The 27,832-nt window shown below is 49.4% G+C and overlaps 1 protein-coding gene across 1 annotated transcript in view; it reads left to right on the top strand.

The window, feature by feature from the left end:
- Window positions 1-27,832, top strand: part of INPP4A (inositol polyphosphate-4-phosphatase, type I, 107kDa) — a 144,870-nt gene that overhangs the window by 108,874 nt on the left and 8,164 nt on the right. Inside the window, exons 14-24 of the mRNA XM_012642002.1 lie at window positions 676-859; window positions 2,188-2,406; window positions 3,446-3,584; window positions 7,271-7,303; window positions 11,645-11,817; window positions 12,837-12,960; window positions 13,969-14,095; window positions 14,382-14,522; window positions 17,607-17,704; window positions 22,028-22,140; window positions 25,880-26,034. Of these exons, the coding sequence (XP_012497456.1) occupies window positions 676-859; window positions 2,188-2,406; window positions 3,446-3,584; window positions 7,271-7,303; window positions 11,645-11,817; window positions 12,837-12,960; window positions 13,969-14,095; window positions 14,382-14,522; window positions 17,607-17,704; window positions 22,028-22,140; window positions 25,880-26,034 (1,506 nt within the window). The remainder of the gene's footprint in view (window positions 1-675; window positions 860-2,187; window positions 2,407-3,445; window positions 3,585-7,270; window positions 7,304-11,644; window positions 11,818-12,836; window positions 12,961-13,968; window positions 14,096-14,381; window positions 14,523-17,606; window positions 17,705-22,027; window positions 22,141-25,879; window positions 26,035-27,832) is intronic.

Below are 27,832 nucleotides of genomic sequence, written 5' to 3'. Positions count from 1 at the left end.
GTCAAACCCATAGAAGTGTTGTCTTAACATGTTTTACACTTCTACTTTGATGGAATGTTATTTTTCAAAGTGGGGAAGTCTTGGAGCAAGAGAGAGGGAAAGGAAGCCCAATGTCCTGGGGATTTGCTGGGGTCACGCATGTGAGGGAAGAGGACTGTGAGTATGTTCACAGAAAGCTTGAGGTCTGATTGGCCAAATGAAAAAACAGATTTTGATTTCCAGGGGCAAAGTCCATGACCCACTGCAGTCTTTCCCTTCACTGTGTTAACCTGACCCCTCTGGTATAAGCACACCCCATGTCTCCACTTAACTACTGCTTATAAGTTAATAGATGAGATTCGGAGGAGAAAGATTATGAGCGTTGGGGTAATTGCTGGGTATAGTTGTTCAATATCTGTACACACATTAACATATACATGGTGAAAATACAGATACATACAAATACAGATGAAAGACTTAGTCATATTTTAATATTTCAAGCTTCTACTATATAGACAAAAAGAATCTCCTAAGATTTACTCTTGCCCATCAATAACTAGACATCCCTGAGTCTAGGAAAACATCCCTGAGTAACAGAATGCTTTATCAGGGTTAGTTGTAGCTGGGATTGGGATGATGCTGCCATCCTCATCAGATTCAAGAAAACCCCTTAGAATCTATTCTTATCCTTTTTAGTACATCATCTAGCTGCCAGTCCATAATCTACATACCACAGGACGTTGTCAGAGCCAAGGAGATCATCGCCCAGATCAACACCCTGAAAACTCAAGTTAGTTACTACGCAGAGCGGCTCTCAAGGGCAGCCAAGGACAGGTCTGCCACTGGCCTTGAGAGGACACTTGCCATCTTGGCAGATAAGGTAGGAGGGGCTGCCCTGCTGCATGTGGGCTGGGGGGTTCCCTTGGGTTTCTGGAAGTCACTGGACATCACAGGGCAGCCCAGGTGTGCCTAGAGATGTCCACAAAGAGAGTGACACTGCGATGAACTTGAAGGTCCATCTTTAGGGCCATTTCCCACAAAGGCTCAGGGAGGTTTGGTGATTTGCCTGTGTCTACAGAACTGCGCAGGCCAGGAACAGGGCCCAGGGCTTATGACTCTCGGGTGCTGCTTCATGCAGATGTGTCTTCCAGCAAGTCCATGGGGCTTACTTTATTGCGGCTGATACAGTTCCACAACTTTCTTAATAGAAAATTGTTTTTTTGTTTGTTTTTTGTTTTGCCTCATTTCTATTGTACTTGAATATGAAAAAAGAAACTGAGCTATTATTGTACACACATAAGAACAATATAATTTTATTGGCTTACATAGTAAACCAGCTTCTAATTAACTGTAACTTGATCCTGATTTAAAAATATATAAATATTGGTCCATACCGAGGGAGTGGATATATCAGACCCCTTTGATGGATGATGCTTTTTCACATTACTCAGTCTCCCTCTCAGCGCGCACACAGACACACACACACACACACACACGCACACGCGCATGCACATTCTGATTACACCTCCCTACTTTGCTGGGTTGAGCTTCTGTTCTTGACCAGAATGTGTTATATCCTTCATATATGTTCACATAGCAGAAACATTGAGAAGTGGGGATTAGATCCATTGGAAAAGAAAGACATAGTTGTCAGCAGTAAAATTATGCAGCACAGAAACCCAGTTACATACGAAATTCTCCAAAACCAGACGTGCTGTGCCAGGAGTCTAGCTGCCCAGAGCCCAGCACTTCAGGTATTAGGTGCTGAGGAGCAAAAAGACAAGGCTTCAATGATTGAACCAAAGTGATGCCCAACCCCTGGAGATTTGCTACCTGGAGGTTGGAGGACAGCCCAGCAGGTCTGCCAAGGCTGGGGCAATTGGCCCACTCCTCAGGCCCTTCTCCTAGTGATAGCAGGTCAAAGGCAGGCAGGGGTCAGAGGATGTCAGAGATTTCTCAGCCTCCTTTCATCTTCCTTGTGTTCTCTAGTCTTGGTGGGAAATTCCTGCTAAGAATCAGCCCAGCTGGGCCACATGGCAGCCTTTGTACTCTGACATCCTAAGGGATGCAGCTCTGTAGTTGCTTTGTGCTGTGGAGAAGGGCAGGGGGCATGATGCTGGGCCTTGGCCTGTTCTCCTTCTCTGAGGGAAGGCAGGCCTCCCAGCCCCTGGCCTGGGCTCAGCAGCCCTGGTTTGTTTGCGTCTGCAGACCCGGCAGCTGGTCACCGTCTGCGACTGCAAGCTACTGGCCAACTCCATCCACGGGCTGAACGCTGCGCGGCCTGACTACATTGCCTCTAAGGCCTCCCCCACATCGACGGAGGAAGAGCAGGTGATGCTTAGAAATGACCAGGACACCCTCATGGCCAGGTGGACCGGGAGAAACAGCCGCTCTTCCCTGCAGGTGGACTGGCACGAGGAGGAGTGGGTGAGTCTGCTGCTGTGGCCTGCCAGCCGCTGCTGAACTTGGGCTGAAAACCATGGAGCCTTTTGCCAGTCTCTTCCCTCCCCTCTGAGGTGCCTAAGTTACCTTCCCAGATGGTTCCTGGGCCCCTGATGTAGGGCTGGAGACTATTTTCAAACCTTTGTGTCCAGATGGGGAGCAGGGCTGTGCTGAGGGCTGGGCCAGCCTCAGACTGGTTACAAAGAAGGCGGGTTTTCCTCCTGAGCCCTTGCCCTGTTGGAGGTCTTCTCTCCTCTCCCCTGCCTGCGCCCTCTGTGACCCTGGCTGCTTGGGGCCAGCCAGCCTCTCCTGCTTCCTCAGTGCTCTGTTTGCCGTTAGCCCTTCCAGGGCTATTTATGTCTGGGGGGATGTGCTCAGGTGCTGGGGCAGCTAGGTGAGGATTTTGGAGCCACCGCCCCTGACATTGCATTGTGTTATTGTTCCTTCCAGAGTTGGTCCTAGGAGCAGGATATGTGTCTCTTGAGGGAATGACACGTTAGTTTTTGTCATTTGTTGGGTCTGCCACTTAGAGGCACTGTTGTGGGAGCACTGAATTATTAATCAGCAGCAAAATGGTCCTCCAGCTCTGGCATCCTGTAGTCTGTGTGGGTGTCTGCAAATCCCTCCCAGACCTCCCTTACCCCTCCCCTTCCTCCTATCCTAGATGGTCAGGTGTTTCCATTCCCTTCCATCAAAAAGAGACCTCCGTCCTATCCTTTGGGATGGTTGTGGGTCTGCAGTGGCAGGAAGAGGGGATGACACTGGTGCCTTGTGGCCCTTCAGTCAGCACTGGAAGGCTGTCTGCCTCCATGACAGTTATTAGCAAACATCTCCCAAACTTTATAAACAGTGGCTGTGTGACATTGATTTGTCTTTGAAAAGCGAACACAATTTATTGGGGAATTTTGAACCATCCGAGCAGGGAGTCCCAGGGTAGGGGATTGGCGGAGGGCATCGTGGTTTGTGTTCTGCTTGTTTTTCCCATTGAAAGAGCCGGCCCAAACAGGCCCCTTTGGTTTGGAAGGAGAAAGTGTGGCTGAACGTCGACAAGAGCCTGGAGTGCATCATCCAGCGCGTGGACAAGCTGCTGCAGAAGGAGCGCCTGCACAGCGAGGGCTGTGAGGACGTCTTCCCCTGTGCGGGCAGCTGCACCAGCAAGAAAGGTAACCAGAACAGCCACGCCTACTGGATCAGACCGGAGGACCCCTTCTGTGATGCCCCTTCCTCACCATGCCCCTCCACCATGCCCTCCGCTGCATGCCATCCTCACCTGACCACACGTGCGTATGCATCCACACTTCTACTCGCTCCTCCGCCTCACGCCACGTCACTTCTGTTCGTCTGTGTCTCTGACTCCGTGCCCCCTCCCCCATGCAGACTGCAGGGAGGGCTGTTAGAGCAGGGACGTCTCAGTGCATGGAGCAGCAGGCAGTGAGGGTGGAGGCCCCAGTTGGCTTTCCATGCAACCGGAGCCCGTTTATGAATCTGCGTCACCACCAAAGGCAGAACCTCAGTGCCCTCCCGGGACACACTGCCACGGCTGTAAGGGTTGGGCTCCTGGGCTTTTCAGGTTTGTAAACTGATCCAAGAACCTGAAGGAGGCTGGAATGCAGATGCTTTTCTAATGTGATTGTTTATTGTATTGGGAATTGGTAGAATGAAGGGGGCAAAGGTGAATTGTGCAGGGACACAGTTGGATGAGGGCAGTTAGCAGGCCCAGGGGACTTGTCTAAAGGCAGCTGGCATTGGCTGGGCACTCTTACCCAGTAGAGGCATGTTGCCTTGGGACTTGGTAACTCAGTCAGTGTGGAACCCTGTTCCCGAGCCTCGGGTAGACTGAGTTACTTTCCTCTTTTTCATACCATGCCTCAAGGTAGGACATTGGCATGAAGCAGCACAGTTCAGAAACAGTCTTCTGTCTGCAGAGACACAGAGCATACCCAGACACCCTGGCCTATGTATAGCCTTAACGTGGGAACACATGATTTCTAAACAAGTGGATCCTGGGTCCCTGTAACTCAGGTGCTTCCCTCCCTTTTCCTGTAAGAGCTGGAGAGGGTGATGGGCCAGGCAACTGAGACCTGGCTGCAGACCTAGCTTCTGCCTCCTCTTTGTTCCCCTGTGGGCGTCCTAAGCCATAGTAAGGCTCAGATGTACCAGGGTCAGGCTTCGTACAACAAGGTCTCTTAAATTCTGAATCATGCAGCTTCCATTTGAGGCAGAATCACGCTCTTTTGTCAGAGTCTCTTGATAAATCCTTTTGCCATTTATAAAATGTCCTTCGCCTCTTTAATCTGCCTGCAGTCTGTGTCCAGGGCCTTGTCTCACTTGAGCTCCTGTCTCAGTAGTCTTCACGTCCGTCATCCACGTTTCCATCTGTGGGAGATCATAGTCTAACTTCCCCAAACCTGTAATCAGTTCATGAGCTATTTTGTCTCTATTTGTGTTCTCGTTTTGGTGTAAATTGTATTTCTTTTGAAAATTTTCTGGAAGTTCGTTACTTCTTTTTAATATTATCTTGTTTATAAATTTTAATTGTTTTCTGCAGATATTAAAAGAGTAATTACTGGATTTTTTTTGAATGCAGGAGCTAGTTTGTTTGATCAGACATGCTTCGTATTCATCACTTACGTCATTTTTTTCCTAGGCATAATCTATATTTAAGTATAAACAAATTTCAGTTCACTCTGAAAATTATTTAAATGAGCATTTATTTATGATATTTAGGATTTGACTTGTGTGTACCGTAAAAATCAGCTCTGTTGTATTAGTAGGAACATGAAGCATATAATTGAGAGAGTCTAACTTGCTGATCAGTACTCAAAGTGTATGAAACCATATACCACTAAATTAACTGTGGAGAATCCTTAATTTAAAATCTTTAGCGTAGCCAGGAAGGTGTTCAGACCTCAGGAAGAACCAGTCTGTGAGCTAATTATTGTGGAAAATCACTGGTTTGCAGTGCCAGAACTTGGCTCTGTCATGACTTTTTACACCATTCCAAGTTACTGGAGCAGTTGTTTTGGGTTAATGAGCAGGGTATGTTCACACTGACATATTTATTATATTAGAACAATTCTCTACTGCTTTGAAAGGCATTGCCACTTTTCATTCCAATTCTCTACCCTGTCCTGGGTCCCACAGAACTGATCAGAGCCCTGCCTGGCCTGTGGGACCCACTGACAAGTCCCTGCCAGCTGGAACCACAGAGGCCTGTCAGGCCTTTCTCTCCTCCTCACCTCTCCACAAGTGCCCTACATCCAACCTAGGCCTTACCTGCTGAGGCACACCCGCTGCCATTGCCCCACCAGGATTTGGCGGCTTCTGCTGCCTTCCTCACACATCCTCCCTTGCTTTCCTCATACTCAATGAGGCATTCAGATCCCGGACCAGGTTTTTCTTAACGTTGGGTCCATAGGTGCACCCCAGGTTTCTTGTACCCCTGAGATTATTGCTGAAAATTTGCATGTACATGGAGAGAAAGTCCATAGTGGTCATCAAATTGCAAGGGACTCCACAACTTAATTTACAACCACTGGTCCATGAGTACCAGAGGAGACCCCCTCTCTCCTCCCTTGGATTGAAAGATGAATTTAGAAAGCTGGGTTTAATCCCTGATACCTCAAAGGAGTGGCCCCAGCTCAGCTGTACAAAAGCTCATAAAACAGGTTCCAGACCTCCTCCTCATCCACAGACTCAGAGTTCTGGAGGAGGGCATATGGGGATGCAAAAACTTGTATGTTTTCAAGACCTGGGCTAATTCTGATGAGCCAGACAGATGTTTAAAACTCACTGCCCTGTATCACTCCACGCCACTGTGGGTTTCTCTCCCTGTTAGCTAGACAGTTTCAGGACATATGGGTGCTAACAAAGAGGTTGAGCTCTTCAACCTACAGAGGCCTTTCTATTTTCTGTCTCCTTTGCCAGTTCAAGAAGTCACTTCCAAAGGTGATTAGAGAGAAAGGACCCCTTGCCACCCCCTTCTCAACTATCCAGGCTATAAAAATCTCCATGAAGCTGGATCTGGGTACTCTTGGAGATCTGAAACCACCTTGTTTCAATATCCTGAAGACATTGTTTGAACTGAAAAGCTCAGACAAAATAAAATTTTACTCCCACGATCCCTTTTCAAACTTGTTTTCTTCTAGGCGGCACACCCAGGTAACCAGGAATTTTAGAGTTTTTAAAAGAAATGTGAAATTGAAATGATTATATCCCAGCATGACTCAGTGTAGGTGAAATGGAATAAAAATTGGTATTCTTTGAGGACCTGGACCCAAATCACAAAACTGTTACATTTGGTTTAAATTTGAAAAATTGGCTGAGTTTTTTTGGTATATTGGTTTCATTACTGGCTCTTAATGCTTTGGATCTCAGCATCAATCCTGAGCCTGGGCTTCCCAGTGAGCGGGGCAGTGGGCTCCGACTTGGGAAGGCTGTTTGCTGGTCAGTCTCTCTCACTACAAAGTTTGCTTCCAGATGTTGTGAGCCAACATGGGGCTCTGCCACGTGTGGTTTATGTGGGTGCTTTCTGCAGTGGCGTGTATCACATTGTAATAAGTCAGTTCACTCGTCCTGAAGAGCATTCTATGTTGAAGTATCAGCAACATGACTGTTTACACTGGGGAATCGGCATTGTTTGCCACCGGAGGGCTCAGCTGCCTCAGAGCAGCTGAAGTGCCTTCGCGAGGCTTCTTGGGGAAGAGGCGGCCAGGCAACCAGACCTCTTCTCCGTGTGGTCAGCCACCTTACGGCGAGCTGTGGGCGCAGCTGCTCTAAGGCTGAGTTGCTCGTGTTTGAACTGTGTGCTGCTCCTTAACCATCCGTGTTGCCCTCCATTTCTGTGCAGATTGCAGCCCCCCTCCTGAAGAGTCCAGCCCAGGTACGTGGTTTCTGTTCAAGCCTCTGCCGATGGCTTTTTAATATTCAGGTAGCATTTGTGCTAAGTTATCAAACGTTACCTTATGCTCCTGGAATTGGGAAAATATTTTAGGACCTCCTTCATTGTGAGGAATGTAAGACTTTTCGTAGGTTTGGTGCGGGACCAGTCAGGCTGAGGGAATTGTGGCATGAAGCAGGCTGCCACATGTATTTTTTTACTTTTACATTCTAAAACCTTTTCAAATGATTAATGTTCCTCGGTGCATTGGGCTTCATGAAGTGGGTGACCCGATTTAGAGAGTTACGCATTCGGAAATACTTCCTGCATATTCACCTGAACTTGTGAGCGTTACCCTGAGGACACAGTCAGATAATATGTCTCCACCCAAGTGCCGTGACATTCATCATCATGCAGCATCCTCTCGTCTGAGTCTGGGTGCAGCTTTCAAATTCTTACCAGATGTCGCTAGGGGCTTCAGTTGGAGTTAGTGCTAGAAATGTGATCTTTTGGCTGCATTTGCATGTAGAAACCATGTGTACAGTTCTAGTTCAGGGGTTGGCAAGCTATACCTCTGAGCTAAATCCTGTCCAAAGGATTACAGCCTGCTCTTGTAAAAAACATTTTATTGGAAACCAGCTGTGTCCAACTGTCCATGTATCATCTATGGCTGCTACAAAGAAAGTGTGCCAACCCCTGATCTAGTTCATGTTGAGTCTCCTGGATATGGCTTGTGGTTTTCCCACAGTGAGCATGAGCCCTCCCCAAATAATATGGTTTGATTTCTTTGTTTTCTTATATTTCAAAAATGAGCTACATGATCTGATGCTTGTGTATTTCTGACTGGATATAAATGTAAGATAGCAGGACTCCTGCTTCATATCTAGAGTGCAGCAGATTGATGCTTGTGGGATTGACAAAGCTGTTCCTGTCAGTCGTTAGTGAAGCCTGTCCACTCACGCAGCACCATGAAGCAGCTCGCGTGGCCACTCCTGCCAGCAATCCCAGAACCCTATTCGAAGTTAGTTCATGGGCAGGCTGATCTGATTGGGTGCATCTTACTCTCCCAGTTTGCTTTTAGTCCCTTCACAGTTTCTCTTTTTCAAAAAGTCAGTGTAGCCTTGAGCAGGTCTTGGGCATCGACCCCCTCGACCCTCAAGGTCACTGAGGCCTTGGTAGATGCACAGACAGTTAATCTTAGTTTCCTCCTCCTCATTGCCTCTCCTGGGCTCATGCCTGATTCTCCTCCTTCATATCTGTCTCTGGGCTTCCAGTCCTCCTCAGCTGACCTCCACAGCAGGCTAGTGCTTTGGACCAAGCCGACTGTCCTCTGAGCCTCAGTGGTGGTGAAGTCTGGGACCTTGCCCAGCAGCCAGGGCCAGGAAAGGGCTGGTGGTGTGTGCATCTGCCCCACAGAAGCCCAGGGGTTCTTCTCAGCTCTGGACTTCCTGAAGATTCTAGAAATAATTGAAAGTCTCATGGGTTCTCAGGCAGCACACGGACAGTGCCTGGTTTGTAGAACCCTCCTTGTTTTATACCAGCTGTGCCATTTTCAGAAGCACTGGTGGCTTTTCCACAGTTGATATTAAGTGGTCCCCTGCCAGGAGTTCCTTTTGCTTTTCCAAAAGCTATATTTCATCTGGGTTAAAACACACACACTTACAAACACACATACATACTCTCTCCCTTTCTCCCCCCCTTACTAATGAGAAAAAAAAGACAGAAGCAGAATGTGGATTTGAAAGAGCCTTTTGGAGTTATCTAAAGTAGTATGGTCCATGGATTGACTACCAGGCAGTGAATGTTACAAGTTAGTAACTAGATAAAGAGCTTGTCCCAAAAAGTGGATCAGCAACATCATTCAGGACATTGTTGAGTTGAGCTGATTTTTTTCATCGAAAGACTTTGTCAGTGAAGGAAGCAGAGGGGAAACGCTTCACCAGCTCCAGCGTCCCAGACACCTATAGTTGTCTAGGTCCTGGGTAGAAATCATGTTACTGCTCATGAAATTCATTTTGTTTGAACTTCTTTACTATTGATTTCTCCTCACATTGAAAAAACATATTACCCACCAAGCCCTACTCTCTCTGCGGCAGAAGCAGTCTGACATGATAGAAATAACACGGAGCTTAGAGTCAGCCAGACCTGTGCACAGATGCCAGAGCTTTCTGTGTGTCTGGGGAAAGCAACCTCTCTAAGTCTGTTTCCTTGCTTGTATTAATAAACCTCTCTCTGGGAATTAAATGAGAAAACAGTTACAAAGTGAGGTACTAACAAGTGTTGCATAAATGGTGGTTGATGCTCTTATTGAACCATCCAGACAAGTCCGAGCCCTTCCCCAGCAGACGTCACATTCACCCCACCCAGGTCCATGTCTCCTTTTGTCTAGGACAAACTTCTGAATGCTTTTTAACCATTCTTTCTATACCTCAATGTTTTTCTTTTTTTTTTTCCTAATGTAGCAAAATGGAGTCATTCCTTTATGAATTTAGTGTGAAGAGAAATAGGCAAAGTGAAAAAGTTGTATGGAGAGAGCTCACTTAGTGAAATAAGACCACTTGTATATTCTGAACATTTTCGGAGTAAAGTGATGATTTGCATACTAATTATATATGCATGTGCTTGATGAGTAGAAAAGCAAAGTAAAATTGGCAACATTTGCTCTAAAAGCATTTACTTCTTAGTGAAGAATAGTCTTAGTGGCTGCCTGCCTTTCCCCAAACTATTTGGCTAGAAAAACCTAGTCACCATTGGCCTTTTTTGATAGGCACTAAATGTAATTGACATGCATTCAACAGAGTTTTTCAAAGAAATAAAAATATGGTCTCTGAGAATCTGAGAGGAAGAGACTTGGACATTATCTAGTGCTGCTCTCATGTTTTACCAAAAAGGACCCATGTGGCTGAGGGGTTGGGGGACTTTCCTATGGTCCAACACTTCTCAGTGGTGGCCGGAGTGTGGGACTCACATTTTCCACTTCTCAGTCCAGAGTTCTTTGTCACCATGATTTATTTGCTAAGACCTTTCTGCTATGGACTTTCTAAATTTAAGCCTGCTTTTTTCCATTACAGATATAAATCCTTGTCCACATACTATATGCCTGCATATACAGTTAGATCATTTCCAACTTTTAAATATCTACATGTACTTAAAAATCCTCATTAACCAAATACTGAGCATAGGGAAGTTCTTTTGCATGATTCAGGTGTTTCTGTAGGTTTGTTTCTTAACATAGTGCTAACCATACAGTTTGAGAGAGCAGAGCCAAGCCTCCCTTCTCTCAGTCTTTTAGATTCTGTTTATCTAAGACAGGTTACCCTCTGGTAGCTGCATGGCTCCCGCAGCTCTGTGGCCTTCCCTAAGTGTGGTGACATGTTCTGGGGCATTCCGTGGCTCAAACCCTCGCCCTCAGGGGTGTGCGCTGCCCAGGCTTCACTCCACAGCTTCTCACCATATTTGGAGTGGTGGGTTCACCAAGGGGTGATGATCAAATGCCTATTTCTAGGCTTAGTGACTTGTTAAAAATAAAAAACTGATGAGGGCATGTCTTTTCTTTTAAACGTCTTCTAACTGCAAAGGCAAAAAGAGCCAAAACCAAAGATATCTTTCACCCTGTTTTTCTCCCTTGAGTTTCTATTTTTAAAAAGTTGTTTTGGGTCAGAGTTGCCTTGTATTCCTGAAAGAAAAGTAAGCTAGAAATAAATGACACCAGGCAAGGAAGGTGGGGGCAGGGTAGAAAATGAGTGAAAATTCAGGAATTGCATGGAATGCCTTTTCCTTCAGATGTGGCAAGTGAGGGTTTAACACAGTTGTACACAGGCTGGACAAGGGCAGAGTTGCTCCTTTGCACCAGAAGAACAGGGGTCTCTGCCTTCGTACCTGGGTCAAGAGAAGTGAGGTAACAGAACTTTCCTGGTGTCCTTCCTTCCTGGGTGGAGGAACCACAGTGCTGTGGAAGGAGATTGGCCTCTGCAGACAGAATATTTTCTGGCCTCATTGTGACTTGAAGAAGCTTTTTTGTTGTTTTCCCTAAAAGGCATAGTCTCGAGTACTTATGTGTAGGGTCCTCAATAGGTTCGGGAGGTTAGGCATGTGTCTGTGGGACTGAAGTAGACCTGACGTTTGAGGTTATTGGAAAGACTCAGGGCTGGAGGGTTAGAGACTGGGCTGGCTCCAGGCAGAGTGTGGGCCAAGCAGAGCTAGAAGATATGGAAGGGGTGGGGAGTGGAGAGGGGGAATGGGGAGGACACGGTGGTGCCTAGGGGTTGGGTGACTTGCTAAATTGCCAGAACCTAATTCTTAGGTCTTCCTTCCTAAACGTCATGACCCCTCCACTGTGCACAGGGGAGTGGAGTGAGGCCCTGTACCCGCTGCTCACCACCCTCACGGACTGTGTGGCCATGATGAGTGACAAGGCCAAGAAGGCAATGGTCTTCCTGCTCATGCAGGACAGCGCGCCCACCATAGCCACCTACCTGAGCCTGCAGCACCGCCGCGATGTGGTCTTCTGCCAGACGGTAAGCCCCAGGAGCGCCACAAGAGGCCACGGGGACCTCCACCTCAGAAGGTTCAGGATGCCCCTTTACCTCCCTGATCACTTGTAAAAAACCACAGGTGGCCATATTTCCTCCTGGCTGTTGTTTCTAAGTTTATTTACTAGAGGTCTGCATTTCAGCACAGGGAGGAAACCTACTCGATCAGTATGCATTTGTCTCCCTGAAGAACTGGCACCTACAGAATCTGCTGGTTCTGCCCCCTGCACCAAAATTGCAGATGGCGCAGGCCTCATTGCCACCTTTTTCTCCCTGCAAAGGAGTTCAGTGAGGGCAACATGGATGCTTGCTGTCGGTGCAGTCTTTTTTCTCTTAAATAAAATGGTAGGTACCTTAGTTCTATGGCTTCTTGCAGAACTCTGTTTTAATGATTTTTGATATCTTTCAGAGAAATGAATAGTTGAAATGTATGTAACAAGTTAAACAGATGCCAGCAAACAAATTAATAAAGTGAACAGTGACTTAGGGTCAGGCTGGTTCTCTGCAGTTCCCCAACCCATCCCGGGAGGCCCGTTTCATCCCACAGAAAATATCCCACTGAGGAAACTTTGAGTGACCATGTTCTTGTCCACTTCTGTTTTTTGTTGTGATTAACTCAGTTTCCAGCCAGAGATGGTATGGATTTGTGAGTAGATAGACCCTTTCACTGTGGGGAATTAATTCTGGTCTTCTAGAAGGTTCCAGCCCAGGAATAACCCTAGGCAGGTGAGGTCCAAAGCTGGACCAAAATCAAATCTAACTTTGGGAGCAACAGGAGCAGCAAGCCCAAGGTGTTAGGCATCCTCCCTGTGGCCTCTGCCCTCCACAGTCCCAGAGCCAGGGCACTCCCCACTCCCCAGGGTTACCGCTGGACAGGAGGTACCACTGCAGCCCCTTTGAGCAGTGGAAGCAGAGGAACTTGGGGCAGGGGAGGGGCATGAGCCCACTGCTATTTGGTGAGCAGGTATCTGACCCCCAAACCACTTCACCCTGTGTCCCTCCAGCTGACTGCTCTCATCTGTGGCTTCATCATCAAGCTGAGGAACTGCCTGCACGACGACGGCTTCCTGCGGCAGCTCTACACCATCGGGCTACTGGCCCAGTTTGAGAGCCTGCTGAGCACCTATGGTGAGACCCGTGGGCCCTACTCACACCTGGCACCTCTGGGGGCTGCATCAGGAGCCACAGTTACCTGTGCGAATTCCATCTCTTCTTCCTAGATATTTTTCTGATTATGCAAGTATAGTGCGTGCCGATTATTAATAAAATAAATCCAAACATCACCAAAACACATAACAAAGAACCAAATGACAGTTACACATACATACCTGGTTTGGTTTGGTGTTTGTTAGGTATGTATCTTTTTTAAAAAAATTATTATGGATGCATTATAGTTGTTGTTTGTTATGTATCTTGAGGCTCTTTCTAGTTAAGGATGGATGACAATTATTTAACCAGTAACTTCCTGTAGGACATGTGGGTTGTTTCTGACTTCTTCCTATTAAGCCAGTGCTGCAGTGGCGTTGGGCATGTAAGGCACTGTGCTCCTCTGCAGCTACTGAATGACTAGACGGAGAGTTTGCTGGGTCAAAGGGTAGGAATATTCTAAAACTTAATAGATATTTTCAAATTGCTCTCCAAAAAGGCTCTCTTCTTCTTACCCTTGTTTTTTGTTTATTTCTTCTGAGAAGGTGAAAATGGACCATTTTTTAAAGTATTTAATCTTTGGAGTTCTAGGACATCAAATAGACATCAAGCCCTGTGTAAGGGAGGATCTGGCCTTGGCAACACTGTTGTACTTTCTCTCTCCATTTTTAAAGAGCTGGCTTTGCCTTCTGAGTTCCACGCATTTCTGTTTCCCCCCTTCACGGCCCTGTGCTTGCCCAGAAAAGGGTGAGGAAGGATGGTGCATCTCCACCAGCTGCATTTTTTAATGTGGCCATGGGATTTCAGTAGCAGTCCTCTCAGAGAAGTGAGTCACAGGGAAAAAGGCTCAGAGACCCCTACCCGGTCCACACCTGCACTCTCTCCTGTCACAGCCGGGCCTGAGCTCATTGCCTTCGTCTGCACCTGCCACGTCCACAGAGAGAGTGGCAGGGCCCTCTGCTGACAGCCCCTTCCCTCCCTTGCATCCAGGTGAGGAGTTGGCGATGCTGGAGGATATGAGCCTTGGAATCATGGACCTGAGGAACGTGACCTTCAAAGTCACTCAGGCTGCTTCTAACGCCTCAGCGGACATGCTGCCTGTCATCACAGGAAATCGGTAGAAATGTTGGTTTAAATTTCTCTGGGCTAGAGTGGTGTTTTTCATTTATGTTTATCTCATGGGATGCACTCTTCCTTTACAAATTTTTATTCTATTTAATTTTGTTAAAAATGCTGGTTATAGCCTCCTACGTTAGTATCACTCCTTAAAGATCTGGCTGACGGTTTGGCCATCACTGAGCCAGGGTGCCGGTCTGGACTCTGGCACTGAGGCGCGCTCAGGCCCCTCCTGGCCCCAAGGTCACAGCCTCATCCCTGCTTTCCCTCTCTCCACCTCTCTCCAGTGATGGGTTTAACGTGCGGGTCCCTCTGCCAGGCCCGCTATTCGACGCCCTGCCCCGGGAGATCCAGAGTGGCATGCTGCTGCGGGTGCAGCCCGTCCTCTTCAACGTGGGCATCAATGAGCAGCAGACGCTGGCCGAGAGGTGCGTGCCAGCCCCTCGGGGACTGCAGTGGCTGGGGCAGCCATGGAGATGATGTAGAAAGTGCGCTTACCTAACTCGTTGAGTTCCAAGTGCTGTATGGACTTTGTCGTCCATCCTTCCTTTGGCCAACATTCTTTCACCCCATGGCTGTGTACCCAGCATTGTTTTTGGTGCTGGGAACACAAAGATCACCCAGATGGAATCTCTGTCCTCAAAGACTTGGCTGGTGGGAGAGAGCGATGCGGATGATGGAGATAAATAAACACAGGGATTATGGGCCCCCAAGTAGGGGTACCCAGTGGGGTCTAAGGGCACTGTGAAGGCTTCCTAAGTGGGGGAGGATGGCTGAAATGAGTTTTGAAGTATGAGTAAGGATTAGCAAGAAGGTAGAAGAGAGACTGGGCATCTCAGGCCAAGAAGAGTGAGCAAAGGCCTGAGTTCAAAAGGCCTGTAGCAGGAATATGGCATGTCATGCTAGAGGCCTAATTTCCTTAACATCAAGTACTTTAAGATATCTTTTGATACTAAAATACATGGATCATACTAAGTTACATGTGTCATGTAAATGACAACACAGGAGAGACTTTCATTTCATTTTGGAGAGAGAAACAGTACAGGGGCCGGGGCCACCAGGTTCCAGGCAGGGATCCACAGTGCTGAGGGCAGAGAGGCCTTGTGTGCCAGGCTGAGTCCTGCCTTGACCCTAAAGGCTCACGCCTGGTGAACACTCGCCAGGATCACTTGCCATGGAGCGGAGTCATGTGTACCTGTGTGTGCACACATGTGTGTCGGGGAGAGAGGCTGAATTGGGTGTGTGTGGCCTATAATGGCTTTCCACTAGTAAATGAAAGTCTCTCCTGTGTTGTCATTTACATGACACGTGTAACTTAGTATGATACGTGTATTTTAGGATCAAAAGATACCTTAAAGTACTTGCTGTTAAGGAAATTTGGCCTCCAGAATGATATGCCATATTCCTGCTGGGCCTTTTGAACCCAATGAGTGGCCAGTGTCCACTGAAACCTAGGTGTAGGGTCACCCCCACCTAGGAAATATGTTGTGATTTCTGGGAGACATTGAAGAACATTCAGTAGGGTAGAACACAATCAGTTTACATTTTAAGTAGATCATTTTGCTGGCGAGTGCCAGGAGGAGGTGAGGGGGCATAGGAGGAGAGGAGTGTATGAGGAGGTTGCTGGAAAGAGTCCAGGCCACAGGCAGTCAGTCACCCAGGCCAGGGCAGGGAGTATGGTGCATATTGTGAGAAGGGACAGACTGGAGAACTGTGGAAGTGGTAAATGGAAGGCCGTGGTCTTCCAGTGGGGCTGAATGGGAGAGAGGAGAGTAGACCAGACACACCCAGCCCGCTAGATCCAGGGAGTGAGGTGAGTGGTGTCAGCCACTGAGCTCATGAACCAGGAGAGCGGTCGTGTTCAGGGTCAGATGGTGAGCTGAGCTTGGGCTGAGGGCGCCAGCCCAGGAAGCAGAGCCCAAAGGTCTGAGCAGAGCTGAGGAGCCCATGTCAGGGAGGGTGGCAGCCTCACAGGAAGCCCAGCAAGGAGGCATTCCAGGGGAGAGAGAATGTCATTCCCTGTATCCAGCAGCTGTTGATCCCAGCGGCTCTGCAAGAGCAGTTTCTAGAGAGGGTTGAGGCAGGGCCAGATGCAGGGAACAGAGGAGCAGGAAGGAGGATATGCCACTGAGGGTGGGAGGGACTGGAAGAGTGCAGGCTTGGCTTTGTTTCTTCGTTTGTTCCCAGGATACTGGCAAGCTGGGCTTGCTATGAATGGAGGGGAGGGCCCCAGTTCATTTTTTTGTTTTTTTTTTTGTTTGTTTTAATAATTTTTAAAAGTCAAGAAAGGTAACAGCACCACTCTATTTCTCCCCACACAACTTAAACAAGGAAGGTTCAGACACACCTGACACACTGGACTGAAAAAGACAGAGACTGCTGTTCAGCTGTGCCTCTGTCTCTGAACAGCAGAATATGTTATCTGACAAGCACAGGCCATTACAATGGAAGTTTATGGATTTACAATCTCAGATTTATTTATTTTGAACCTGATGGGTGGAGGAAAGGAAAGAAGGGCAAACTCACAATTGTCTACACCATTACAAAAATAAAATCCACTATAGTGGTGGTTCTGGAAATATAAGGCTTTACTTATTAATAAGCATATCAAAGAAATCAAATGATCTTACCTTCAGAGACATCTAGAAAGATTAGCTAAACATGAGTGAAATTAAAAAAATATTAACTGGCCATGGGGAGGGGAGGCCATGGTCCTGGGGTCAGGGATGGTCCCCAAGGGAGCAGACACCTAGAGGAAATGCCATCATGGGCACCAAGGGTGGAGGAACTGTGTCCCACAGGAGGAGGTCCTGCCCTCTGAGAGGAATTGCAGGGCTCTAAAAAGGCTGATACTCAGAAAGTCACTCAGCAGGGAACTGCTGGGGCTGCCCTGGGAACCCAGCACTTAGACCTCAGCACCTGCATTTTTAATGACCACCTTGTGCCTGCCTTGTAGGTTGCGTTTCATGACCTTTTCCCTTAGGCATTTGGCACATGCTCACTTGTAGCATGTGGTGGGAGGGGGGGTGTAGACAGAATGAACCCACATGATGGGAAGAGTGAGGAGGACCTCTAGTCAGTGCTAGAGGGACAGTCCATCAGATTGGAGTACAGCACTGTGCGCTCACTCCCCAGCCATACCCACTGCCATCCCCTCTGCTGAGTCCCCCTGAGATAGGAGGACATAGGGACTGTGAGCTGAATGGCCGTGAGTAGGGGTTCCTGTGCCACACAGGACAAGACCCTTCAGTCTCTGGGTCTGGTGTGGCTCATGTTCTGATAATCTTTTAGGAATGTCTCTGACAGATCATACATGGTTCCTGCCAACAGAATGTATTTGAACTTCACCAACACTGTAGAGATGACTATGCTCAGGAGGAGGAAAGTGGTTTAGAATTTAGATGTGCACAATTACTGTTTGAGAGAATCAGCATTGTTAGCTTTCATGCAACTGTGTTCATATTAGAAGGTGACATTAGCCGACTAATGGCGTCCCCTTGTAACTTCCCAAGGTTTGGCGATACCTCTTTACAAGAAGTCATCAACGTGGAGAGTTTGGTGCGGTTAAATTCCTACTTTGAGCAGTTTAAGGAAGTTTTGCCTGAGGATTGTGAGTAATTCTTCACTTGGCGGTGGGTTTTCCCTGCTGGTCTTTTCCTCACTGAGTGGCCGAGCTCAGGCTGTCTGCTTCCTTATGTCGCCTGGCTTGTCCCGCTTCCTTGTGTCCGTGCGTGCCTGCCCAAGCGCCTGTGTGTATACGACTCTGCACTGTTCCTTTCCTCCTTCCTACCCCAGTGGGTGCGCGCACGCACGCACACACACACGTACACACACCCCCTCCCCCCATTCATCTCTTCAGACTGCCTGGCTTGAATTCCCACCCAGAGAACCTTCCCTGGGCTGCAGCCCTCACTCATCTCTGCTGTTGATTCTCTTCTAACCTACGTGACGTGGGTTTTCCCACACACTGTCGTAGTCATTGACGTTGATGGATGCATGCAGTGGTGTGCATCGTGCACCTGCTGGTAGGACATGAGGGATCACAGAGGCAGGAGCCATATTTGGCCAGGTGCGTTGCCCATGCACCTGCCTCCATGGTGCTTAGGAGTAAGATGCTGGGTAGACATTGTTGGGTGTTTAGTGGCAAAATGCCCCATCACAGCCTCCCCTGGAGGTGGTAGAGAGGTGACAGTAGTCTTCCCACTGCTGACATGTAGCTCTGTGTCCCTCAGTGAGGATGCTGCAGCAAGGACTCTGGAAGTTGCAGAACTCCCGGAAGAACACAGGGGATGCACGGCACTATCTTTACATGTGGAATTCTCTCCCAAATTCCACCCAGTGAACATTCCCTGAGCACCTGCTATGTGTAAAGCACTATAGGACCCAATGGCAAATGAGACCCTGCCTTGGAGGAAAAGCCACCCAAGAGCATCCCACCTCTCTGTGCAGGTGCTGCTGCAGTCACTAAGGGTGCCACGTGGCTCAAGGAGACACATCCCAAATTCCACCCAGTGAACATTCTCTGAGCACCTGCCATGTGTAAAGCACTATAGGACCCAATGGCAAATGAGACCCTGCCTTGGAGGAAAAGCCACCCAAGAGCATCCCACCTCTCTGTGTAGGTGCTGCTGCAGTCACTAAGGGTGCCACGTGGCTTAAGGAGACACATCCCCACCTTGAGTTACACTAGCATCCTCTAATAGGGGTCTCCAAAGAGGGAAGACAACATCCACATCAGCTGGGAAGATGCGGCAGCTTCATTTGCTTTCTGTTGGGAAGCCTGGTAGATCTCAGAGTTCAGGAATAGTAGTAGAACAGTACTGCTGGTGGACCTCGTTACAGGCCACTGTTAATGCCAGGCGCCAGGCTAAGCGCTCACACACGTTTCCTCACAGAATCCCACAGCAGCCCTGGGAGGTCGGTGCTCATGTCTGTGTCTAGGTGAGGAAAGGTGCTGCCTGGCTCTGAAGCCATCCTGTTAGGAGAGACCGCTGCAGAGGACCTCCAGGCCCAGGCCAGGAGTCTGTATTACTTTAGTGGTGTTTGGTAGGGAAGCAATGCGAAAAAGCTGCCTTTTCACAGATTCATCGAGCAAGAAAGTGCTATTGGATGGGAGGAGAGGACACAAGCCACTGGTAGATGGATGACACATTGTTTCACTCTCTGACTCCAACCTGGGGCAACAGTGGGCTTGGAAAGAAGGGGCAAGGCATTAAGGAGGGCTCGGGCTGAGGACCAGCTCATTAGCGGCCATCTGACGCTGATGTCGGGGAAGTGCTGGGCTGGGACGCTGGAGCTGGTGGCAGCAGCAGTGGTGGGTGGGCCGACAGGAGAGGAGCAAGCACAGCACGGCCCCCTGCTGAGCTTGTGACGTGGGCAGACGGCCCATGGGCAATGTGGATGTGGAGCCACAGGGTGGGGCCCTTCGTGGCTGAGGGCACTGAGGGGCAGGATGAGAAGGGGGCTGAGGACGGTATCCGAGGCTGGGTAGGAAGAAGGGATTCAATAGATGGGCCAGAGAGGGTATTTGCTGGCAAGTGGGAAGTAGGTGGCCAAGGAGGCAGGAGCCAGAGGCATGGGGCACTATGGTCTCTGGGTTTGTGGACAAGGACCCCCTGGTGAGCTCAGGGGACAGTCTCAGTGTGGTGAGGGGTGGGCCGGGGGAGCAAGTGGTGACAAAATGGCGCTGCCTTGGAATGGACCCCTCTGTCCCAAAGATGGGCAGCAACGTGATGGTTGGGGCTATGGGAGGCTGGACACAGCGCTGGAGCTCCAGGGGTGACGGTGGTGTGCTTAAAGGCCCAAGGGAAGGAGCCAGAGAAAACAGGCTAGAAGGTACAAGAGGGTGACAGAGCTACAGACCAGGTCCTAGAGAGCCCAGGGCGGACGGTGCCATGTCAGGGAGGAAGGAGAAGGGGTAGGGACGTGACCGGAGTAATACAGGAGCTCAGGTGCGTGGTTCCTCAGGGGAACAAGGGTTCTTTTTACTGAACATGTAAGAGGTGAGCACAGAACAGGGGCCTGGAGGAGTGAGGGAGACTTGGTGTGGGTGCAGCTGGAGCCCTGGAGGCCGTGGCTTAGCCCTGGCTACAAGAGAGTTCCCCAGAGAGCCAGAGACAGTACTGATGCCTGGGCCCCACCCTAGAGTATGGCGGGCAGGGCCTGGGCACCAGGGTCTCAGAAACTTCCCAGTGACCCCCATGTGCCTCAGCCAGGTGGAGCTCATGATGTGAAGAGGCTCTTCCAAGGCCTCAGCTGTAGGTTGGCTGCGCGGGTGCGAGGAGCCCTGTCTTGAGGCATCCTCACCTTCTGCAACAACGATCGCAGTGAGCGACACATCTGTCGAGGCCTTGGTGTCAGCCAGGCCCTCTGCTACCCACTTTACGTGGATTATCTAACCTGCCCCCATAGCTGCCGGAGAGGTGGTGCTGGTTTCACACCCCCTTGGCAGAGAGGAGGCACGGAGGGCATCTCCCCAGCAGCCCAGTCAAACCCAGACAGTGTTTTCTGACTCCTGGGGGCACCAGGGAGCCACGGTGGTGGGGATGGTGGGGATGGTGGGGTGCACTGAGGATGGAAGGAGTGCTAGCAGTGAGTGGCAATGTCAGCAAGGCAATGTTTGCACTCAGCATCGTGGAGGGCGGGCAGTTTCCAGTGCTGTGGAGGACCTGGGAGATGTTAGACTAATGACGAAGGCTGAGGAAGGGTGAGGCCTGTGGGAGCAGAAGCAGCCCAGGCTGGACCTCCCAGGTGGAGCCAGCAGACTGGACCGTGACCCAGGGAGCTGGGCATCCATGGCCTATGTAGCCGTCAGCCCCAGGAGAACTGCTGGTCTGTGAGGCTGAGAAGATGGAGCCCACCCAGCAGAATCCCCCCACGTCTGCCCGGTTCATCAATGCGCAGGTATTCACTAAACTGGGCTGCCGGAGGCAGCTAGGAAGAAGCCACGGTTGATCTCGGGAGGTGAGATCATGCCGTCTCCTCTGGAGGGTGAGTGCCCCAACCCGCCTGGAGCCTCCTCCTCTGGACTGAGCCCCTCACAGGCAGGGGCCTTCTTTCTATTTCTTTGTATCTGGTGCCGTCCCCTGGACAGCGCACTACCAGGAGCATGAGATGATTAGCACAGGGTCCTGTGTGCATCAGGAACAGGGTGTATGGTGGGCACTATGTGTAGTTAGATTCCAGATGGTTTTATTTGGGGATTCAGACACTGTGGCTATTTTCCCTAGCCATGACCTTGATGTCTTTGTTAATCCCAGTGTTTGAAAATCTCAGAGTGCCTTCAGGAATGGTTGATTTTCCTAGATTTTGTCCCGGGTTTCCTAGGTGAGACAATCTGATGGATGTTCAGGCTCAAGATGTTCTGGAAGGGCATGGAGACTGCCGGAGTGGAGGAGGAGTGCTGTCAGAGCAAGGAGAGGCCTCCCTGGGTCCGCCAGAAATGCATTTCTCCAGTTGTAGGCTGAGGTCCCCCTGGAGGAGGCTACATGTTCCAGATCCCCCAAGGTTTCCAGGCCCATTCGATGGCCAAGACCTGCTGCCTCAAGCATGTTTCACCCTGGCGGAAGTTTTGGAGACCAGATGGGTCTCCCTTCCTCCTAACACCCTCCCTTTGGGAGTGCAGCAGGGAGCACGGGTGTTTACAGGAAGTTTGTTAGGTATTTTGGTGTCCATTCCCTGGCCCCTCAGAAGAGCTGAGAGGAGATAAAGTAACTTCCCTTCAAAGGTGGCACTAAAATGGCAGTGAAATTGAGTGTTCTCCATACTGATAGCCACGTCCAGTCCCCAGACACCCTCCTCCCTTCTTGCTTTGGCTGCATAGTCAAGATGTTAGTATTTCCGTGCCACAGCAGCTTACCTGGGTGGCCTCCTACTGTCGGGGGCGAGTTCCTGGGTGCGGCACCTATTCCCACAGACTCCTTTTCTCTTCCAGGCCTACCTCGGTCGCGGAGTCAGACGTGCCTGCCAGAGCTGCTGCGGTTTCTGGGTCAGAACGTGCACGCCCGAAAGAATAAGAACGTCGACATCCTCTGGCAAGCCGCCGAGGTACTCTTTACAGTGAGGAAAAGGCAGTTACTGCTGCGCCCACTACCAAAACTCATGACAATAATGTTAACAAATCACAACCTCGGTGGGGATTGGAGAAAGCACATGTCTCCATGTGGGCTCAAAGAAAGTCGCCGAATATGTTCTAAAACTTGGAAGATGCCGAACCTTGCCTGTGGGTTCATTCCTTTGGAGCTGCCTGAATTCTGATAAGCTTGACACGGTCTGTCCTATGGGGCACTTAACAGCCAAGCTGATGACAGTTGTCACCTTCAGAAGCCTGCATGGTAGCAGCTAAAACCTTCTGCCTCCTGCCTCTCTTATTAGGTTCAGAGGGAGACTGTGGTGACCTTTCATATCTCTTTAAACAGTCATTATCGTACATTGTGGTTTTGATCTCCTAGTTTTCCCAAGTCCTTACCCTCAAATATTTTTCATAAATTTACTCGTGGAAATTTTTCAGTCTGAGCCTGGGAATCAGAGCAAGTTCATGGCTAGTCGTTCTCTCACCCCTGATGGGAGGTTGAGGTTACCTCTTCTGTGCAGCAGAGTAACCTGCCCAGCACTGGGACTCAGGCACGAGTGGCCCCAAGTGGCATTCTGGCTCCCCGCCTGAGCAAAGGGAAGAGGGGCACAGGAGCGAGGTGGCACCGCACTGCCCATCAGGCCTGGGCCACCCCCCTACATCACACAGCCCAAGCAGCACTCAGGGGCATCCCCCGCAGCTGTCCCAAAGCATGACTGTCCTTGTCAGGAGAGTGTTTCTCTGAGTCTCTTCCACAGTAGCAGGGGTCTCAGCTGGTCACGGTGCTTGACAGCCTTTTCGAGTAATTTATTAGATCCCATATTCAAGAGGCTGCCTCGTGAAGTTCGTCTTTTGGAACGTGCTGCCCATTGTGGGTGTGGGAACGGTCATGGCTGCTGATCGTGTTCTGTTGACTTAAGCTTTAAAGAGTGAACATTCCCTTCTGTGTGCTAATCTATTCATTTACCCTGTCAAGTACCCCCACTGGAAAGACTGTCAGAAAACATGGAATGGGTCAGTCTGCCGATCTCCCCTCTCTGGGCCAGGCTGCCCTGTGAGTCTTTTAATTGCAACAGAACATATTTGGAAGCATCAAGTGACAGAAAGCGCAGCAGGTTTCACAGGCCTCATTTTTCGAGTATTCTCTTGGTTTTGGGGCCTCATCTGGCATGGCTCGCTCAGGCCAGGCCCAGCACATGTGGCGCAGGATGGGGCACATGCCTGCCATGGGGCTCCTCTACTTCCTTTTATTTTGTTTTCTCATAGGGCTGCTAGACATCCCTGACCAGACTGTTACAGTCTCTTACGTAAGTACCTTTGAGAGACTTTAGACAAAGAGCAAGCCTTTCCCACATGCCACAGAGAGTCCAGAGGGTGGCACAGCTACATCTCTGAACAGTGACAGGGGACATGCAGTCACTCATTCATTCTCCTTAGAGTAAACACACAGACAGCTTTACAGACAAGAGTGGATGCGCAGATCTTGGGCATACCTTGTTTGGGAACTGTGGTTCTGTTTCTCTATTGCCATATGATAGAAAATCAATAAATATGGGGACAATGGACCATCCCCTGTCACCAGAACAAAAAAGCAGTCCATCCAGTCCTATATTTTTTGTTCCCAGCAGAGGCCCCAAGGTATAGAAGCCTAGAATCAGAGGGAAGGCCCTCAGCGACCCTCGGACATGTCAGTTCTCATGTCAGGCCCACCAAACTCTGGGCATCCCCAGAGGGACATCGGGGTGGGACAGGTGAGTGTAGGGTCAGCAGTGCCACAGCACTCAGGTACTGAGTCCTCTCATCCCTGATTTGACCAGAGCTGCTGTCGTTTTCTGGGTCTCATTTCTTGTCATTTCTGTGTGTGAACAAAGGGTCCCTGGCTAAACAGCTGAGCTGTCTTTAGTCAGGTCTCAACCCTCATTTCATGGAGGGGGAGACCCAGCTGGCACACCAGAGGTGGCTGGTGCCCCTCTAGGATGGGAATCTGGCACTGCAGCTGCCCTTTTGGACAAGGACCCACCTCTGGCCACCCCGCCTTCCTCCCAGAACCTCACATTAGCTCTAGATGCGCCGTCTATGAAGTTAAATGTTCTTTTGAAATCGATTTGTAGTTCTAGTTTCTGCCACGTGTTTGGGTCATGAACTCTACAGCCTGTAGAAATTAGTGAGCATACACCAAGTTCACGCTTGCTTTGTCAGTTATGATTTTACAAATTTGATTAAATCACTCTTTACTGCTTAGGGTCTTTGTTTTGTTGTTTTGTTGTTGTTGTTGTTTGTTTGTTTCTCTTTTTGTCCGTTCCCAAGAGAAACTTATCCTCCTCCTGCTTGTCCTGATAGAACTGTGGGCCTTTCCTATTTTGTCTTCTCCTGGACGTGATTCATAGGACTGCGCCCTATTCCCAATAGTGACCAGCATGTTCTTGGCTTTGCTGGCCTGAGAAGCAGGTGTAGTCCCATCTTCAGGGCAGTCAACACAACTAATGTTTTTCTGGAGTACAACAGATGACTGGGAGCCTACCGTGGTATAGCTTAGATGGTTTTTCATAAAATTCTAGTGTTGCTCCCACAGGGTGGTATCTGATAAGTTCCTCAATCCCATGTCTGAAGATCTTGTGGCCAGATGTTTTGGAATTCACAGGTTTTCAGATTTTAGAAAAGTAATATGGCACACAGTTGGCATTTTTTGTATAGTAGGGCACACATTACATGTGTGTACTGTCATATACATACGTGATTTAATACCCCCAGAGGAGCCTGGCGTAGTACTCTGGAATCAAACTCATAATATTTCTTCACTGAAAAGTATGGATGTTTACATAAAATTGGATAAATAAAGATTATAAATAGTCTCACATCAGCTCATATGTGGTTTTACTGCCAAATGAGGCTGCTACAAACTTAGAAAAATTATTTTCTGTTTTAGAGCTTGCTGGATTTCGTGACTATGTACCTAGGATTATCTCTAGTGGTGCAGAGGAAATGCCCAAAAATATTCTCTCTGTGGAGAAAGAAGTCACACTGAGAAGACCTTTTCCCGGTCTGGAGGCTTCCTCCACCTCCCACTGTGTGAGCCGTCCTATTGTGATGAGGGAAGCCCATTGGTGCCTAATCCTGTGTCGGGGATGAGGATGGCAGGAAGGGCCTGTGGGGCCTGGTGATCAGGAAGTGGCTAAAAGGAAGTGGGACTTCTGAGCTGTTCCTATCTGTGGGGATGAAGGAGGAGAGTGGACATCAGCAGGGCTGTCCCCTACCTTCCAGAAAGGCCTGGACACCTGACCAGGGGCTTGGGGGCTTCCCCTGAGTGGGCCATTTGCACTGCCCTCTTTCCCCGAGGGATCAGCAGTGAAGGGCTGAACACGATGAGAGGGCCCAGGCCTGGTTTGGAAGGGGACAGCTGGTAAGGGTCAGCGAACCGATGGCGATCCCTCAAAAGGTAGGGAGGCTGGACTGAGAGGGAGCATCCTGTGGGAGAAGGCAGGTCACACGAGGCACAGCAGGGCCCCCAAAAGCTGGGGTTTGTAAGTGACTTGGTTTCTGTTAGCTCTGACAGGACATGGAGTTGGGGCACAGAAGGGGAGAGTCTGGCCAGGCCTAGGCATCGAGTTTCTGCCCCAGGCCCTTGCTGGGCTGGTTGGGAACCTCTCGTGTGTGAAGGGTGCTGCTTTTCTGCGGAGTCCCCCCTCCTAAGCACAGCCCATTTTCCTGTTGCAGATCTGCCGCCGCCTTAATGGGGTCCGGTTCACCAGCTGCAAGAGCGCCAAGGACCGCACGGCCATGTCGGTGACACTGGAGCAGTGCTTGATCCTGCAGCACGAGCACGGCATGGCCCCACAGGTCTTCACCCAGGCCCTGGAGTGCATGCGCAGGTGAGTGCCACCGCCAGGCCGCGCCCTGCCTGCCCTGGTCCGTGTAAACTGCAGATGAGCTGGCACCACTGCGCCTTCCCACAGGGCCTGCCCTGCATGAGCCCCTGATGCCAGCTGCCACACTTGAGTTTGACAAACTAGTCAAACTATTGGCACTGTCAAATTCAGACAATGTTCTCTTGTAAGGCGAGGGGGAAGAGAGCTGGCAGTCTTTCTGAACAGGACTGCTCTTAAAACCGGTAGACTCACCGGCAAGCTGAGGGTCAGACAGCTAAGAGGAGCTTGGCTGCAGCCATATGGTACATCCCTTCAGCCACCTGCCTGGCTGTGGGTGTGATTTAGGGCCAGTGCTTTCTCAGCAGGCCTCTGCTGTTGACATCGTATAGCCACATGCATATGTACATTTTCAAACTCGAGTGAAGACACGCGTCTGCAGGTTGCACTGGTTTGCTCCACTGCTTCTCTAGCAGTCGACACAGTTTGCTTTTATGAGCAAAGTGTCAAATGAGTGTTTTATGGTGATAGCTGTCAGTGTGCCCTGGCGACCTCACCCAATGATGTTCTGATTCTGAGATAGCAGGCGTGTTTGCAGAATGAAACCCAGAACTAAAATTGTCCATTATTGGTCAATGCCTTGTTTCAAGCACTGCTGGGCAGCCCCTACCTCACATACCAAAAGAAAGGATAAGAAACCTGGTTTTCCCGTCTCCTTCAATGTAGTCACCAATGCTGTTAAAGTCTCGTTTCCAACAGTCACTTCTACTGAATGTTCTGTATCATTTGTCCTCTCACCAAATTCTTTAAAGTGTTCAATTCTCTTATCCTTTCTGTATGTTTCTGCCGTTTGACCTTCTCACAATAATGCACAAAAGAGATGCATGAGCTCCTGCCTCTTGATAATAGCATTTTGTAAAAATGGAATCATTTTGTCCCTGTTTTGTCTTTCCAAGTTCATCTAAACCTCTGTTAAAGTTCGCCATCCCTCTGCCCAGCCTCAGGGGAGCAATAGAGACTCAGAGCCCTGCTCTGCCATTCTTTAATTTTACTTGCCTTGACTAAGGGCCTGCCCCAGGAGCCTGGGTGCCCTTCGGGCTCCACATCCAATGTGACCCTGCTGCAGCGGGGGGCCTGGTGCAGCAGGGTGGCAGCCATGTCTGTGCCCATCAGCTGCGCAGCTTTGGCAGGGGCCACTCTAGTGAACTGCAGACCTTTGCCAGTGAAGAAACACGAAGAAGCAGGATTCCTGTGGTTGTGGCAGCAACGATCAGGATCAGGTCCAGTTAGGAGCCGAGGCCCTGAGTTAGGCACACAGTTGACGCAGGGACCTCTGTCTAGTTCTTGGGCTTTTCAACAAATTCAACAAAAACGATTCATTCTGACTTCATCTGAGCACAAGGGGTCTCAGGAGACCAGGGAGAAAGTGGGCTTGTAGAGAGACACAGCACGACTGCAGGTTCCGTCACTGAGCCCAGAACCCACACAGCCTCTGTCTGCCTGCCTGTAGCCCCCAGGGGTTGTGTGTGCAGGACAGTCATTACGGCTGTTACAATTTACAACACAAAGCACTTTTTACAACTTTCAATCACGTAAGTAATTGATACTCCTTATAGGAAAATTAGATAATACAGATAAGCGTCTACGCTAGTCCTTCACTCTCATGCACACACCCCACAAGAGAATTCTCCATATTCCTGCTATTAACAGTGGCCATGTTAACATTTTTATCCATGTCCTCTCAGAGAAATGTACACACGTACCTACATACAGGTGTGAGTGTGGTTAATCCACACATTGGTTA

Source organism: Propithecus coquereli, unplaced genomic scaffold (assembly GCF_000956105.1).
Source record: "Propithecus coquereli isolate 6110/MARCELLA unplaced genomic scaffold, Pcoq_1.0 Scaffold171, whole genome shotgun sequence".
Classification (NCBI taxonomy): domain Eukaryota; kingdom Metazoa; phylum Chordata; class Mammalia; order Primates; family Indriidae; genus Propithecus; species Propithecus coquereli.
Note: the sequence above shows the minus strand (reverse complement) of the source record. Positions and strands in the feature narration are given on the sequence as shown.